Below are 16,743 nucleotides of genomic sequence, written 5' to 3' on the forward strand. Positions count from 1 at the left end.
TTACTGCTTGTATTTCGGGAATCCAAATAACTTGGTGAACCTATGTAGATCATTATAAATGAAGTTTTTGTCTCACCAAAGTTAAACTTGGCTGTCAAAGAAGTGTATACATTGCCCTTTGAGTGAATTTATGAGTTTGTGAACAGGGGATCGTGTCAAGGACGTTGACGATGTGTCCTCATTGAATGTCTATTATGTATATAGATCTTGAATTCAGCCCACAGTAGTGCACAGGCTGGCTACACACTTTCAACAAAATTTCTGATTCTCAAATAATAGTCAAAGATGTGTCGTTTAAATCATTGACATCCTCATTCTTTTCTATATAAGTTTTGATTATAATGACCCTCCCCCGACCTTTAGGGTATAGGGGAGAAGGGCACTATATCCGGTGCAAGCAAGCTACAGGGACCTTCCTTCATCCGATTCTCAAAAGACGGAGTTATTGATACGCTTACTTCCGTTGTGCATTGCACAACTAACAGTTGCCAAATCATTAAGAGGGAGCAGAGGAAAAATTCCTAATCTTCGATTTGATTTTAGAGGGGTATATCCACTTTAAAGTTAAAAATAAAATATTGTATGAGTAACTACACGATATATTCAAGCATAGACACTAATCAGAAACATAAAACAATAAAGTTTCCTCGATAGATAAAAATCACGAAATGACCTCTAATTTTCACATTTTTTCGATTCATCCTCGAAATGCTACAGGCTATTAGGGCAAAAATTTGATAATTAATTATATTTATGCATGATCGAGAACTGTCATTACGGATTTTTTTTAATCCCTTTAGTTTTAGAGTTAATCCGCTAAAATGAAATTGGTACTTTTAATGCGCAAAATTCAACATCTCCTGTCGCATGTCACGCAAACTTCAGGCATATATTTGTTTCACAAATTTGGGCGGAGTCAACCTCAAAATTTTTTTGGCATGCTCCCTCTTAACAGTACAAATTATTAAAGGCACTTCATTCACAATTTAGTTGACAGACCCCCCCGGTTTGTTTCTGAAAGTGCTAGATGCGGCCAACGTGGTAGCACTAGAACACCTTGTGAAAGAGTTCGTCCAGGAAAGCAAGTACTGCCACCTTACCTATTTCTACCACCAAGTTCTGGTTTTGAAAGGAAAGAGTGCTGATGGAATTACAGGCATCTTGTCCTTATGTCTCAGGATGACAGGCGCGGCGACAGTGCCACTCAGATCTTTGCGATTTAAACATCTGAGTGGCTTTGCAACTGCTATGGACAAGAATATCGCTTACCACCAGGCGCACGCCTTGTTCGTCCCGTCTCTTATATCATAAAAAAAATGCTAAAACCATTGACTTACAAATAAATGGACCACGGGTCTAATACAAAAACCACGAAAAAAATGTCCCAAGTCAACCTATTTAAACGTAGTGACATGTAAAGGAATACGAAAAAGCTAAAACGTTGAATTTAAATTGTAATGTCATCGCTGTACTGTCTAATTTTGCTTGCTTCGCTGTCAGTCGAACAAACGAAGACTAAAGCGTGAATGACGCTCTGTATACGATTTTAACGCCCTATAAGTTCGGACACTTTTTAGCGCGGACCCGACGTCCATATAATTGTAAGTCAATGGCTAAAACGAACTTCTTTACATGACACCTGAGTGTTCTCCGTCCGACATTCCTCAGAAACAAATGCTGTCAAATAAATAATACTCAATTAAATCAAAAGCCAATGTGAAGTATGAAGCTTCATTCGCATCATGCGTCTTTGTATTGAGAGGGTGGATGGCATCCACGTTATAATGCGGCAGCGCTGCGCTTCCACGCTGCTTCGTGTACGTGCCAGCCCTAACACCATTCTGAACACGGTCGCACGAAGGTGGGACAGTCCAATTATTGAACATTGGCTGAGTCTACATGAACATTAGATTAACTTTTTTACTAACACTAGTTACACAAGAATTATGATTGTATTATAACCAAATATGGATTATTTTTATCTGAAATAAATTATATTATTATTATTATTATTTGGTCGAGTATTACTCATTAGTACAGTCAGTGTATAGCACTCAGTACATCGATTATATAACCAGAAATGGAGACGAAATGTCATTTAATTTGTTTCAAAACTATTCTGCCGTATCATTACTGTGACAACTGCGCTCCGATTGACCGACCCGAATTCGAAACAATTGACGGGTGTCGTCAATTGTTTCACTTCAAATCGACCAGTTTAAAATGAGCATTGCTATAATGGACGAAAATTGCAAAATTACATATTTAATTACCGATGAAATTTGATTCCGTTTGTTTTGTAATTAGATGTTTTGCTGTTTTTCCCACACTAACTACTATATACTAACTCATTGACTTTGCGGAGTCGCCCGTTGCTTCACATTCCCATAGCTCACACAAATTATAGACAAAACACATTCATGATACGCGGCTGTAGTACCTATAACAGGTATGACACTGAATATGACTTTGATTTGTTTGAAACAAGCACAGCAACTATTCGAAGAACTATAACTTTTAATTATTTTGGACGGTATTAATTGCAGGTGTGCTCAAGCTGCATATTTCGTTATGTGTACTCATTGTTTAATTTACTATAATGGCTTAACATTGCAAAATTTTCCGGTTTTTCTTTTCTTTTCTTTGGTCTGTATAAATAGTAAACTATAAATAAAGCTCTTAATTTGCTATTTTTGATATGCATAAGTGGAGGTTTGTAATAGGCTCTTTGATGTTGTTTAGTTTGTATTTTATATTTTGTATTAATAGCTGTAAACCTTCCTAAAATAAATAAATAAATAAATAAATAAACACCACCGATTGGAACACCCCCCATTGTTAGATATATTATCTTTATTACAATAAATACAGAACATTTTTGGAATATACGGAGACGTACGCACAGGTCAGTTGTTGACGCTGTACTGTTTCAGTTTTCTAATTTGTGATTTCAGCGCAAACAAGAGTTGATATTTAAAAGTGATATAAGGTCCACCTGATGAATTGCCAAAGATGAATGGCCCTTATTTCGTCTTTATTTCTGTGACTCGATGACTTAGTAGAAATAGTGGATACCAGGTGAGGGCACCGACCCTACAGCGAATTCTCTAGTTACATATCAGGTAATTGATGTAGTTACTATTATTACTTTTCGCCAAATTGTTAATACGACAAAAGCCTGTTTACACAACTGTTATAATCCCACATAAGTACAGTTAAAACACTAATCGACCTTCGGTTAATCATATCGCGTTGGTAGTACAAACGGTTATGATTCACGTGGAAGATGTACTTACCTAATAAGATAAGATACAAAAAATCTTTAGGCTGACAGGTGTCCAGTTTGTTAATGGATTTGTTTTGTATGTACGTTGAATTCGAATTTAAGAACGTGAGTATTTGATATTTAGACAAATTACACTCGAACTCGTCACGTGAGCATTACTGCGTTTCGGTTTTGAAGGGTAAAATTACAGGCAGATGAGACTGGGCAACTTATGTCTCAGAGTGGCAGGCACAGTGGCAGTGCCTCTCAGATCTTTGTGATTTAAAGTTCTGAGAGATATGGTAACTGTTATGGACAGACGTGTCGCTTACCACCAGGCGCACGACTATGTAGTCCTTAGTAGTTGCGTCATAGATCCGTTTGTCATGTTTGCTTAGTTATTACTTTTTAACAGACTTCAAAAAAAGGAGGATGTTCTAAATTCGACTGTACTTTTTGTGTGCATGTTAAGTGACCACGGCGGCAATTGTGGGCCGATTTTGATGATTTTTTTGTCGGAAAATGGGTATCTCTGTATTGGTCCCATTGAAATTGCAAAAAAATATCCTCTAAGTGTGTCAAATTAGGGGATGAATACGGTTTCGCGCACTTTTCTTTGAGGTTGTTTTTTTTATAAAAAAAGTTATAAAAATTATTTATTTAGTTACAATTCAAACAACTGAATAGTCCCACAATTGTGTAAGTAACTCTTAGCCTGCCTTAGTACTTAATCATTAACAATAATTTCGTCCTTTGAGTGAGTTCCATCAAAGGATAAGCTAATTTTTTAAATATCATCTTCAAGATGCTGTTACTGCTCTCCCATAGTCCTGTTCGTCGCGTTTAAGTGTGTGATAATTAGTAAATTAAACTCATGTGCAGTTTAACTCGTAAAGACCTCAACTAACTGTTGTATTTGACTTCTTGTCAACGTTAAACGTTAAAATTTTATAATCACTTTTTAGGATATCACCACTTTATCGACAGAATCGCATTAAGCTAGTCAGAAAAAACCTCTATTTCCACGCAATAAGAGTGAAAAAGATCTTGCGCTTGTCGCTTTCCCTCGGACTAGTAACAGTAGTGTTCCTTGTAAAAGACGTCAGGCCATTACTGCCACCTTACTTAGTTCTGCTGCCAAGCAGTAATGTGAGCTTTACAGCGTTCCGGTTTTTTTTACACACACGCACACACTCAACATAGCCCCGCACGAGGGAAACCCTGTGTCGCGGGTGCCATGGATACACACACAGACAATCTCATGTTACACCCAAACTCACGAGAGAAATAAATGTACACCATCGAACCTGGGACCTCTGCGTGTCAGTCCGGCATGGTAACCGTTCGGCCACGGAGCCAGTTAAAAGGTTTAGAAGTAGTAGTTCAGAGGCACAGAGGAATTACAGGCGCGTGGGACTTGGGACACGTGCGACACGTGTGTGGGACAGTGTCCTTTGAGTTGCACTGGAACTGTTATGGACAGGCGTGTCTCTTACCATCAGGCCCACGACTTGTTTATGCCGTCAATTGGTATTATTAAAAAAAATTAAAAAAGACTAATAATAGGTGTAACAACCCCTAAATAAGTTAAACATTAAAAAATCTGTTAGTCACAAATCTCGGAGCGGAAGATTTGATGTTCTTAGACACAAACATACTTAAGATTTTATTTAAAATTCATGTACGTGAATTGACACTGGACAGGTGTGAAATTGGTGTCATTTATGTTAATACGTTGTTTTTTGAAATAGATAACCTTATAGCTCCGTTGGTTCAGTGGTTTGTACTGTAGGCGCTGTATGAGGTGGTCCCGGGTTCGATTCCCGGTAGGATCAATTTGAGAAATGAACTTTTTTAAATTCGTTCTGATCTAGGTGTGCTAGGAACTACCCTAGGACTATCTTTTTTATGCGTCTTTTTTTTATAAATCGTAAGTGACTGGACCGACAACTCGGGCACCCGGTGGTAAGCGACACGCCTATTCCTTACAGTTGTCGTGTCACTCAGAGCTTTAAATCACAAAGATCTGAGAGGCACTGCCACTGTGCCTGCCACTCTGAGATATAAGTTGCTAAGTACCATTTGTCTGAAAATACAATACACTTTTGTAGGACTATGTTTACTTGTACCCCTTTTTAAATTCTAAAAAAAAACTAGTGTAGGTATTCCGCCCAATTCAAAAAACAAGGATCAAAATTTGTCACGATAATTAATAATAATAATAATAATATCTTTATTAACACTTTTGCCTTATAATTAGTACAGAGCAGCAATTTTATTATTTATTTAACAAAATTTTATTTAATTATGTATATATTTTCCTTCATTCGTTAATCATTTATTTTTTTCCTCGCCTTGTTTGAGAATGACACTATATATCACTAATATATACCTCGCCGGATACGGGAATTGCCTGACTTATATAATATAATATACGAGTATATAACTCATACTCGTCCAACAATCTCTTACTTTCCGGCCTCCGTTATAATGGCTATTCTTTCCTTTATTTTTCTTTTATTGCCTGTTCTTTCTAATGTAATTATTATGATATATTTTGAGTCACAACTTTATCGCATAGTACATACTCACGATCGACTCACCCACGGTCGGTTCAGGTTTGTGGCATTTCGCCGAAAATTATGTTAGTCACCGCGGTCAGTAATGCCGAAAGAGGTGGAGATTGGTTAATAAATACTTGTTCTTATGTAGGTTTTTATGTTTTGATTTTTACTACAAATATAATTGTGTGCGGCCATGTAAAGAGACCTTTGTATCGCTTTGGAATTACACACGCTAATATAGATGAATAATGCCATTATCTTATTTTCATGTTTACTAAAATGCCTCAAATATCCTATAATTGTAATAAACCCCACTCTTAATTGTAGTTACAACTTAACTATATTATTTTGTGGCTATGTATGTGTAATGTACATTGATATTAGTATTATAATCCGAGCAATATCCACACATCACTACAACGCCCATCTCAAAGGTATTCGGAGATCAGAACCAGTTAAGAGACGATACAATTTTAAATAGCTTTGATTGATTCCGAATTTATAGTGAAAGTGTTGAATCCATCACTACGGAAAAAATATATAATAAAATTGAGAATAAACACGGATTAGTATACGGTGGGAAAACACGATTCACGATTCACGAAAAACACCAACTTACCTCGAAATTTTACAAGAAAACCGCTGTTTTCATAGGTACTCTACATATACCAATGTTTTTTTATATCAACTGAAGTAAATAGAACACGTGTACTATACGATTACAATTTTCAAATGGCCTTAATCTCGTTCGTAAAAAAATAAATTCTGAAATGAAGCCAGCCCTGCCGCTCGACCCAACCAAAATGGACCGTATTAGTATGTGACAAATTTTAAATCGCGCTGAGGTAGAGAATGAGGTATCGACTCTTAACATACATTGTCTTATATTGTCTCAAACTGTGTTTCTTTGTGATTTTTACGAAATCGTCGTTAAGTCAATGGCGACAAACCCCAAAAGTTTGTTTACCCCAAACATTTGTTTATTAAGAGTATTGACGTGAACCATCGAAATTATAGAAATCCCAATAGACTAATTTTTTTTTGACGTACCTAAGGTAGAAAAATATAATCAAAATTGTTTGTGTATGTGTGTCAGAATTTACAATAGATTACCAAATGACATTAAACACTTGCCCATTACATTATTTAAGACGAAATTATATGAATTGTTAAAGAATAAAGTATATACGAATTGTCTGCTCTTGCTTGGCAGAGACAGACGTGTCTGCCAGCATTTAATATTTAATTATTTATTATTTAAAACGATTATAAAACTGTAACTGTGTCAACGCAGTCTCAGCGCTTTTCGGACTGTTTTGAAGTGTTTGTGACATTACGCGCGCTTTGTGCTTCAAGTAAATTATGAAGTATGAATAGCCCGTTCAGCAGAAGTACGATGATGAGTCGCAGCCCACCCCCTGTAAGGCGGCACGTGGATCAAGAGCCTACCCCTTCCTCAACTGCAGTCCCCGGCCCTGCACCAACTAAGGACATGATCTCAACCCCCGAAATTCAGAAATGGATGGCCCAAATAGAACACTGTTTGAATGAAATATGCACTATTGCTGGTGATGGGAAACTTAACACTGAGCAAAAGCTGAAAATCAGCAACATTAGCAGGTCAGTGCTTGGAGGTGCCTCTCAGATGGCTGTGCAATACCAGTCTCTGAAACAAAAATATATTTCGGCCAGTACTTTGATCAATGCTTCGGATGAGCAAGTTAATATCGCTGCCCAATTAAAAGACCTAAAAAACTGCGTGCAATCTGTGCCTAGAGCATCACCATCTAACCAATCTTTTGCTGATATGGTTAGAAAAGGAGGCATGCCCCTAGTTTGTCCTTCGAAAACGAGCAGTATCGCTATTTACCCTGCTAATAAAGATACATCAAGTGACGTTACCAAGAAAATTCTACAGAACTTAATAAAGCCCGAGGAACTGAAACTGCATATCAGTGGTATGCGGAAAACGAAAGGTGGTGGTGTAGTCATCAGCTCAGAAAGGAAAGATGATTTAATAAAGCTGAAACAGTCAGAACAGTTAAAAACATCAGGACTGAAAGTAGAAGATGCTACTAAAAAGCGGCCAAAGGTTATAGTCCTAGGCGTTCCCTCCACCATCTCAGATAAAGACTTATTGGAGTGTTTATACGAACAAAATATAAGTGATAAGCACCCCAGCCTCACCAGAAACACTTTAGAAAGCTCTATAAAACTTAGCCATAAATCAGGCAGAAAGAACGAGCCCACCTGTAACTATATTTTTGAAGTCACAGCTCCCATACGGAGGACACTAATAGAACAGCAGCGTGTCTTTATTAATTGGACCTCCTGCCCGGTAAGAGACTACACAATAGTAACTAGGTGCTATAAATGCCAGCAGTACGGACACTCCGCAAAGTTCTGCCGGGATACTGAGTCCACGTGCGGCCACTGCGGTTGCACAGGTCACTCGATCAAGGAGTGTTCTAAGCATACGGAGCCCGCGAAGTGCGCCACCTGTATACGCTTCAATAAACCCGCCAACCACAAAACAGGAGACGAGCAGTGTCCAGCTAGGAAAAGCGCAGTAACCAGGTACATAGGTACTATTGATTATGAGGGCGCCTAGAGCGCCGCCCTCCTATCCTAATACAGCTTTATATGGGCACTAATGTTAATGATTTAGCACAGGACATTGATGCGACGTGTGAATTTCAATCCATATCATGCGACCCAGATAAGTGCCCCACGTTTATTTCTAAGTCTGCTTATAATTTAAAAATAGTTTTACAGAATATTAGAAGCATTAGATGTAATTTTGACGGTCTTTTAACGTTGTTAAATCCAACTAATTTTGAACCTGACATCTTTGTTTTAACAGAGTGTTGGTTACTCAATACACCATCGACTCCTCATCTGGACGGTTATAATTCATATTTCAGTAACAAAAGCAATGTTTTACAAAACGACGGCGTAGCGCTCTACATAAAAAATGACCTTCCAAACGTCATAGTTGAGGAGCCTATAATTCTGGACGCTAACTGTTTGATCGGAAAAATTGGGAATGATATTGCTGTTGTAGCGATTTACCGCTCTCCCTCGTACAAAAACATAAGAAATTTTTTACTCTCTCTATGTGACATTTTGACAACACTTTCCTCATTCCGAAATGTATTCATTCTTGGCGACTTAAATATTGATATTAAGATAGACAATGAAGATAGCAACTCAGCGGAATTCTTGAACCAACAGCTTCCCTTGGTTACCTCCCTACCCATCTTCATCCAACGAGAGATCGTAACTGCATAGATCATATCTTAGCCAAAACCATTCTTGCCGTAAAAACAATAATTTTAAAAACTACTGTAACTGATCACTATACTTTACTACTCTGCCTACAAAAGAGCTTCAATAGACATAATTTTATCAGTACACATACAGTACTAAATAATGAAGGTGTGTCTCGCGACCTTGCAAGTTTAGATGTGTCCCCAATTTACAACTCTGCCGATGCAAACGTAGCAATGGAATATTTGGTCCGTTCGCTAACTAAAATCATTGAAATTAATACGACGACCAAAATATTTACGCGACGCAATAAAATAATTAAACCTTGGATTACCCCAGGCTTGCTGCGCTGCATTAGAAATCGAGATAAACTTCACAAAAAATTTGTAAAGTTCCCGAATAATCCAATAATTAAAACCACTTATTATAGATACAGAAATTTCTGTAACAATTTATTAAAAAAATTGAAACGTAATTATGAAAAGACTCAAATATTAAATGCTGGTCACGACAAAAAACGATTATGGAAGGTCATCAAAAATATCACGAACATGACTAACTCAAAATCGTCTGCCCTGCAACTCATTGCTAATTCTGTCAATGCAGAGCAAACTGTTAACGCAGCAAATTCTTTCTTCGCTAATATAGGGAAACATTTAGCTGAAAAGGCGCTAATCAACGCTCCACTTTCGACGTCGACCATGACCTCGTCTCACGCCACACAATTACACTCACTCGCCTTACTCGAAACGGACGAAATTGAACTTGAAAATATTATTATGACGTTAAGAAATGACTGTGCAACTGGGATTGACAAAATTCCCTGCTCTTTCATTAAACAATATAAGGATTGTTTGATTCCACACCTCACCTACATTTTCAACCTCTGTTTATCAACAGGAATATTTCCCAAAGTTCTGAAATTAGCCCTTGTGAAACCTATTCACAAAAGTGGTGATAAGTGCAATGTTAACAATTATCGCCCAATTGCTATATTACCATCTCTTTCTAAAATACTTGAAAGAATAATTCACAAAAGGCTTGTACATTACTTAGAAAATAAGAAACTCCTATCGACCTCCCAATTCGGGTTTAGACCAGGACTATCAACTAACGACGCAGTTGACGAACTGACTGATTACATTGTAAGGAATCTAGACTCTAAGAATAAGTGTTTGGCTATTTTTCTAGACCTGGCAAAAGCTTTTGATACCGTAACCATCCCAATTCTCTTAAACAAGTTAGAAGCACTGGGAATTAGAGGAATTCAACACAAACTTTTACAGGACTACCTTTCTGACAGAAAACAGCGAGTGACGATTGACAAAATTACGAGTGATGAATTGCCTATTGAATACGGTGTTCCCCAAGGAAGTATATTAGGATCGATCCTATTTCTTGTCTATATTAACCAACTATGCACTCTTCCCCTCTCTAGCGGTAAGATCATCTCCTACGCCGATGATACAGTCCTACTTTTCAGTGCCTCAAGTTGGAATGACGTATTCACACAAGCCCAATTCGGTTTTAACTCGGTAACCGAGTGGATCAGAGTAAATGCACTTACACTTAATACTGACAAAACCAAATATATGACATTCTCATACAACATCCTCTCTCAACCTGTCGAGAATACTTTCTCAATAGTAGCTCATCATTGTCCCAGTCCAAGGACTCAAGTTTGCGGCAGTGGTTGTCCAAACTTGGACAGCACAGTCAATATTAAATATTTAGGTGTCATAATCGATCAACATCTCAATTTCAAACAGCATGTTGTAGCGCTTACTGCTAGAGTTCGGAAATTAATATATGTTTTTAAAAATTTAAGACATGCGGCTAGCTGTGAATTACTCAAATCAGTATACTTGGCCCTCTGTCAATCATTACTACTTTACTGCATTACTTCATGGGGCGGCGCACATAAAACAACTCTGTTAAACCTAGAAAAGGCGCAGAGAGCTATTCTCAAAGTCAGCAACTTCCGTCCTTTTTTCTACCCTACCCACAAACTCCTAGCCGAGTGCGATGTCCTTTCTGTGCGGCAGCTGTTTATCTTGCAAATAATTTTGAAAAAACACTCAATCACTCCATTTGAGTCTAAGTCCTCATCCTGCCAAAGACGACTCAATACCTTCTCTTCTCGTGAACAACTTCGCACATCACACTCTCATAGATTCTTCTGCTTCCTTGGTACATTACTTTACTACAAATTAAATTCAACATTGCATTTTCATGCCTTGAATAAGATGGGATGTAAAAAGACCGTCAAACGCTGGCTTAAAAATAAAAACTATGATGAAACAGAAGGTTTACTAGAAGTTATTTCATAATTATATTGTAACAGCTAATTGTTTTATTCTTAATTAAATATAGCTATTTTGTTTTTAAGCACTAATATAATGAATCTGTGCACAAACAAGATGCTTAAGATACAGGTAATAATGTACTTAGTTTAGGCATCGCAACTATACTGGTAGGCTTCTAATAATTAATTGTATAGCTTTATGATTAGTATAATAATTAAGGTTTAATTTTTATTTATTTTTTTACCAATTGCATATTAGCTTCCCTTACATTTGTTTTTGTTTTTTTACTTATATTTAGATTAAGTTATATTGAAATAAATTTATCTTTATCTTTATCTTTATCTTTATTACAGTATTAGGGAATTTCTACAATAATTTTTATGTAAAAGAATTTAAATTAATTATATATAACATAATGTAAATGTAAAAAAAAAAAAAAAAATGTACATAGAATTTAATTGAACAACTCACGTCGGTGATGGGATCTCCACAGCCATGGCAGCGTGGGCTGTAGTGCTGGGTGTAGCAAGATACGCACACGGCGCCATTATCGTGATTGTGGAAATTGGAGCCTTCGATTGGCTTGCGACACTTGTTGCAGCAGAAATGCTCGGGGTGCCACTTCTTATTCAACGCAGTTACTATCTGGAAATTCGAGAAAGAGGATTATTAAAACATGAATGAAGAGTTAAACGCAACGCTCGTAAAATTCCCAAAATAATACAGTGTTTTTTCATGAGACTTATATTATTATTTTACATTTTTATTTTAGGCCTAATTTGAAATTAAAGAATTAGTCGACTGCCAGTTTTTAAATTAATTTGTTTCAATTTCCTGTCGAGTGGTTCAGAGGCAGCCTCACGATTTCGAATAAAATGTAAAGTCAAGGGATAATATAAAATGAAGCCCTTTGCCTATATGTGGGACTCAATATACCGGGCGTTCCACGATTGTGCTACGCATAGGGGTAGTACCTTAAATAAATAAATAAAATAAAGAATATTTCATTTTGAATTTAATAACAATTTGAACTGCATTCAAAGATTTCTAAATAACCGCTTGTCTGAACCGGGAATCGAACCCGCCAACTGTGAAAAAAAAAATTGTAATTTTACTACACGGATCGAAAGGCGCAGTAAGGATTGTTTTCTTCTAAATAACGTAGCATCTTAAGTAGAAGGAAGACCATGAAATTTAACATTTAATTTTGTTCAGGAAAATAAACCCGTAAAAGATTTAGTTTACTGGAACCGGTATGAAAGTGCGCAGCAGTTACAAACTGAATTTAAACGTATTATTTTAAACATTCACTATTGAATGATAAATAAATAAACAAGAAGAGAAATTATCAAAAGAGTAAGAATTTGTATACTACACAATGGAACACATTTTGAGCATTTAAGTTAAATATACCTAATTATTTTAATTAAACGTTAAATTTCGTGGTATTCCTTTCATTTATGATGCTAAGTTATTTAGAAGACAACAATCAAAAACAATTTATAATAAAATTACGGGTGCTTTTTTTCACATTTGGCGGGTTCGATACCCGGTTCAGGCAGGCGATTATTTAAGAATCTTTAAATGCAGTTCAAATTGTTTTTAAAATCAAAATGAAATCTTTATTTCTTTAAAAAATCTGGCTACGGTATTTAAGGTACTTTCCCCCCCGCGTGTCATAGCCATGAGACGCCCTGTATTATGAAATAAACCAATGTATTCTATTTTTCTTCACCGTTAACGATAGGCATTGCTATTAAACATTTACAAATGTAAACAACTTGGAAAAAAATCATAAATACATGCCCTAAAGGATTCAAACCGTCAACCTCTCAATTGACAGCCTTCTCACTTGGGCTGTCACCGCTACTACAACAGAATATCTCGTGCACGTATAGTCACGTGTTTACCAACATTGGGTTCATTGTCAAGGCAGCTGCCTTATTACCTAATCGGCATAGTCATACTGAGAATTAGTTTATTATATTGTGAGCGGATATGGCCTTGAAAATTCGTAAAAGGAAAGATGTGTTACTTTTTTGCTGCTGCAGTCTTTTAAAGACTGCAGCAGCAAACACACATTTACCAGAACACTTATGAAATCCTTAAAAAAATTCAGTGCTTTTTCAAAACTCGCACATGGGTCTTGTCTACATAAGTAGATAGTATCAGGGCGCAGTGACAGTAAGTAAGACAGTAGCCTGGTGGTAAGCGAAACACATATCACTTACCACTGGGCTCACGCCTTGTTCGTCCGGTCACTTGGTATCGTTAAAAAAAGGTCCGATAGTAATTTTTAAGTTCATTGAATGCCACCATGTTTGACCACCATTATGTTCAATTATTTTTGTGAAATTACTCCACTAGTTCGTTTTAATATATATAATTTGAAGCAAAATCTTCTAGCAAACCGTGCTACACGCTATGCCAACTATGCCACAGAACGAACTAGCAGACCTTTCGAATTTTTCTATGTGCTTGCTGCAGATCTTTTTAGTTTTTAACCACTTTTCTTGCCGCAGCGCCATCTGTAAGGAATCTATTTCATCACTCAGCCAGGTAACTTTACAGCTACCAGCAGCTGACTAGAGGTGTCGCTTTAATCTTTACGCCAATAGTTTTTTATAATAAATTATTACTACAAATATCAGACGAGAATGGACATTCCCAGAGGGAAATAAATATATTTTCCTCTACATTGTACCTACATATTGATTATTTATTGGTAACATGTTGTCTATAGATAAAAACCAAAATTACGCAATTTGTTTGTACGTAGTCACTTAGAACGCGTGAATAGTGCTTGGAATCCTGCTTACGCTGTGCAATCTCAGTGCCTTGAAAGCATACAGCGCTCCTTGCTTTACCAGGCATATGCGTTATATAGCCCAGACATCTCCCACAAACACCCATACGAGAACCGTCTAAAATTCTTTAAAATGTAAAAATTTTATCATTATGTAAAAGACGTAAATGACTTGATAAAGTGGGTCTCGCTGTTTCAAGTCGTCTACCAAGATTCCTCTGAGATGACTCAAGAAGAAGAAACTCGAGGGGGTTGCTCTTTGTATTAAACATTTGTATGATCACAGACCAGATCTGATATGAGCATCTAGCACCTCACCCCTTCACCTTCTGGCCCGTCTCCGGCTTCATTGGTCGTGATCATGAAAACCTTTTTCATGTCATAAATAAATAAAACAAGTAAATAACATCAAACTTTATTAATTATACCGAAGAAGTTATTACATCTGTGTCCAGAGCTGGGCAGTGGGTTAAAACCTAATCAATTTGCCCGGGGTTTAACCAGGTTTTTAAACTATACGCCGGTTAGCCCTTAATTAAACGACGAATGCAGAATTTGTTATAATTCCACATTTATTACAAGTTACGATGTAGTTTGATGTTTTAGACGAAAATGAGGCAACTCCACACAATGCCTTGCATCCCAGTGGATTCTCTATTTCTCTTTGTTAAGAATTTGTATTATGATTCGATCTTTATGAAAATCGATTCAAAATTTATACGATCTAATGATTTTGGGAATTGATTTCCTTCAATGCGATTTTCAAGCGAATCGATTGAACAGAAAACACAAATCAAAACGTCTAGATCAGAAAGCAAACTTTTGTATTAATATCATTCAATTTGAACAAACAACACATATATAGTTGTAGATAAATAGTTTTTGCCCTCAAGTTTGGGCGTTAATGGGTTTTAACCGGATTTAAAGCCGACGTTAACAAAGCACCGGGTTAAAACCCGGGAGCTTGCCCATTTCTTGTCTGTGTGGCACCAGTCAAGGACGGTCACGGCCAAGACCATAGGTTTCTGACACATAACGATGTGTCGATCGACGAAACTAGATTAGCTGGTAACTGACGGTTGTACACTTCGAGGAATTCTTCCATCTTTAAAAATAGTACACACGTGATTAATTATTTTTTCTTTTGTCTCGTGTTGCGTTTTTTTTTCTCGAGCCAAACTGTTGAAATATAATATTTCAATTTTATTTAATATCATTGTTTTTTACTTTACTATAGTGATATTCATCTACTTTTTGTGAAAACTCCACTGGTTTGTTATTAACTGATACAAAGTTAGAACAAAAATAAAAAATCTTCAACCCGATTGGACTCGAACCAGCGACTGTTGCCTCAACGTGGCTACCGTTCCCCTGACTGAACCGTATTGAAATATAAATTTTGCACTCTTGTAAGCCATACAATTGCTAAAAACAATGAAATTGTCAACGGTCCCCGAAGATGTATTGATTTAAGATAATTATAACATCTCTCAGAAAATTATAACTACTGCTTTCGCAACGTTTAAACGTGCGTGCAGGCAACGGCGATCAGTAGTAACCATCCACAATTTGCTTGGTTCTTATCAACCAATGGCATTTAAGGGCTAGATCATATATTTCCTATAAACTGAAGGTTTTCACGGAAAGGATCAAATAAGGGACGGAAATTGAAACAATCTTCGTTTACAAAGAATACTGTTTTGGGATTGCTTGGCTTTTTAATTTCTGATTTAGCGTCTCGTATCTTGATCTGTGGCTCGTGCCAATCTCGTCCTATTAATAAGTTTTTTTAATATATTTAAAAAATTAGACATACGATGATCAACGGAGAATGTTACACTTTACTCACTTACACCTACAAGTATGTCGCATACGGTAGTCAATGACGACAGTGAACGTTGTAGATGCAGAATTGTTTCTCGGTTTTACACTTACATAACTATCATAATGTTTTATTTATTTTTTCCATCTGGGTTTTTTACATCTAATACATCTTCTTCCCATACCACGTGCTTCGCACGTTAATTATTGATACTCGGAACCTGGCCTTTTTTAAGCACGTTCTTAATCTGATTGACATTAGGACTAACGTTTTTATTTTTTTAATTAATTTTTTATACTACAGATGTGCTTTTTAATTTAGGTCGATTGGCACAGCTATTGGAAGTTGCAATTTAAAATTTTCTTATTCGCAATCTTCTAAAATGTTCGTCATGTCTTTAATTCATTTCCAAATCGATAAAGACTGTTTTCATTACATTTTTCATTCATATTACCGGAATTATTTAATAATCAAATGCAATATAAAGTTGAAACAAGTGCCAAATAGCGTCATCTTCTAAAATAAAAGCATTATCAACACGATAACGTTCCAAAACCTACCCAATAGTCTATAATGATTTTGATTATGTGTTAGTGCCGAGTGCAAATCTCGTAGGAAGTATTAATAATTTGATAACTGTGAAAAATTTCATTTTGATATAATATCTTATATTTAATTTTGATAAGATATATAGGTAGGGTTTCGAGGCC

At 36.4% G+C, this 16,743-nt stretch overlaps 2 protein-coding genes across 2 annotated transcripts in view; one reads left to right on the forward strand and one right to left on the reverse strand.

Moving 5' to 3' along the window:
- Positions 1–16,743, forward strand: part of LOC113235861 (metabotropic glutamate receptor 2-like) — a 159,170-nt gene that overhangs the window by 99,532 nt on the left and 42,895 nt on the right. The gene's annotated exons all lie outside the window — the stretch shown is intronic.
- LOC113235605 (transforming growth factor beta-1-induced transcript 1 protein) overlaps positions 1–16,743 on the reverse strand; it is a 61,619-nt gene that overhangs the window by 15,182 nt on the left and 29,694 nt on the right. The window contains exon 3 of the mRNA XM_026471373.1: positions 11,877–12,050. Within this exon, the coding sequence (XP_026327158.1) occupies positions 11,877–12,050 (174 nt within the window). The remainder of the gene's footprint in view (positions 1–11,876; positions 12,051–16,743) is intronic.

Source organism: Hyposmocoma kahamanoa, unplaced genomic scaffold (genome assembly GCF_003589595.1).
Source record: "Hyposmocoma kahamanoa isolate Upper Pololo Valley unplaced genomic scaffold, ASM358959v1 88, whole genome shotgun sequence".
Taxonomy (NCBI): Eukaryota; Metazoa; Arthropoda; class Insecta; order Lepidoptera; family Cosmopterigidae; genus Hyposmocoma; species Hyposmocoma kahamanoa.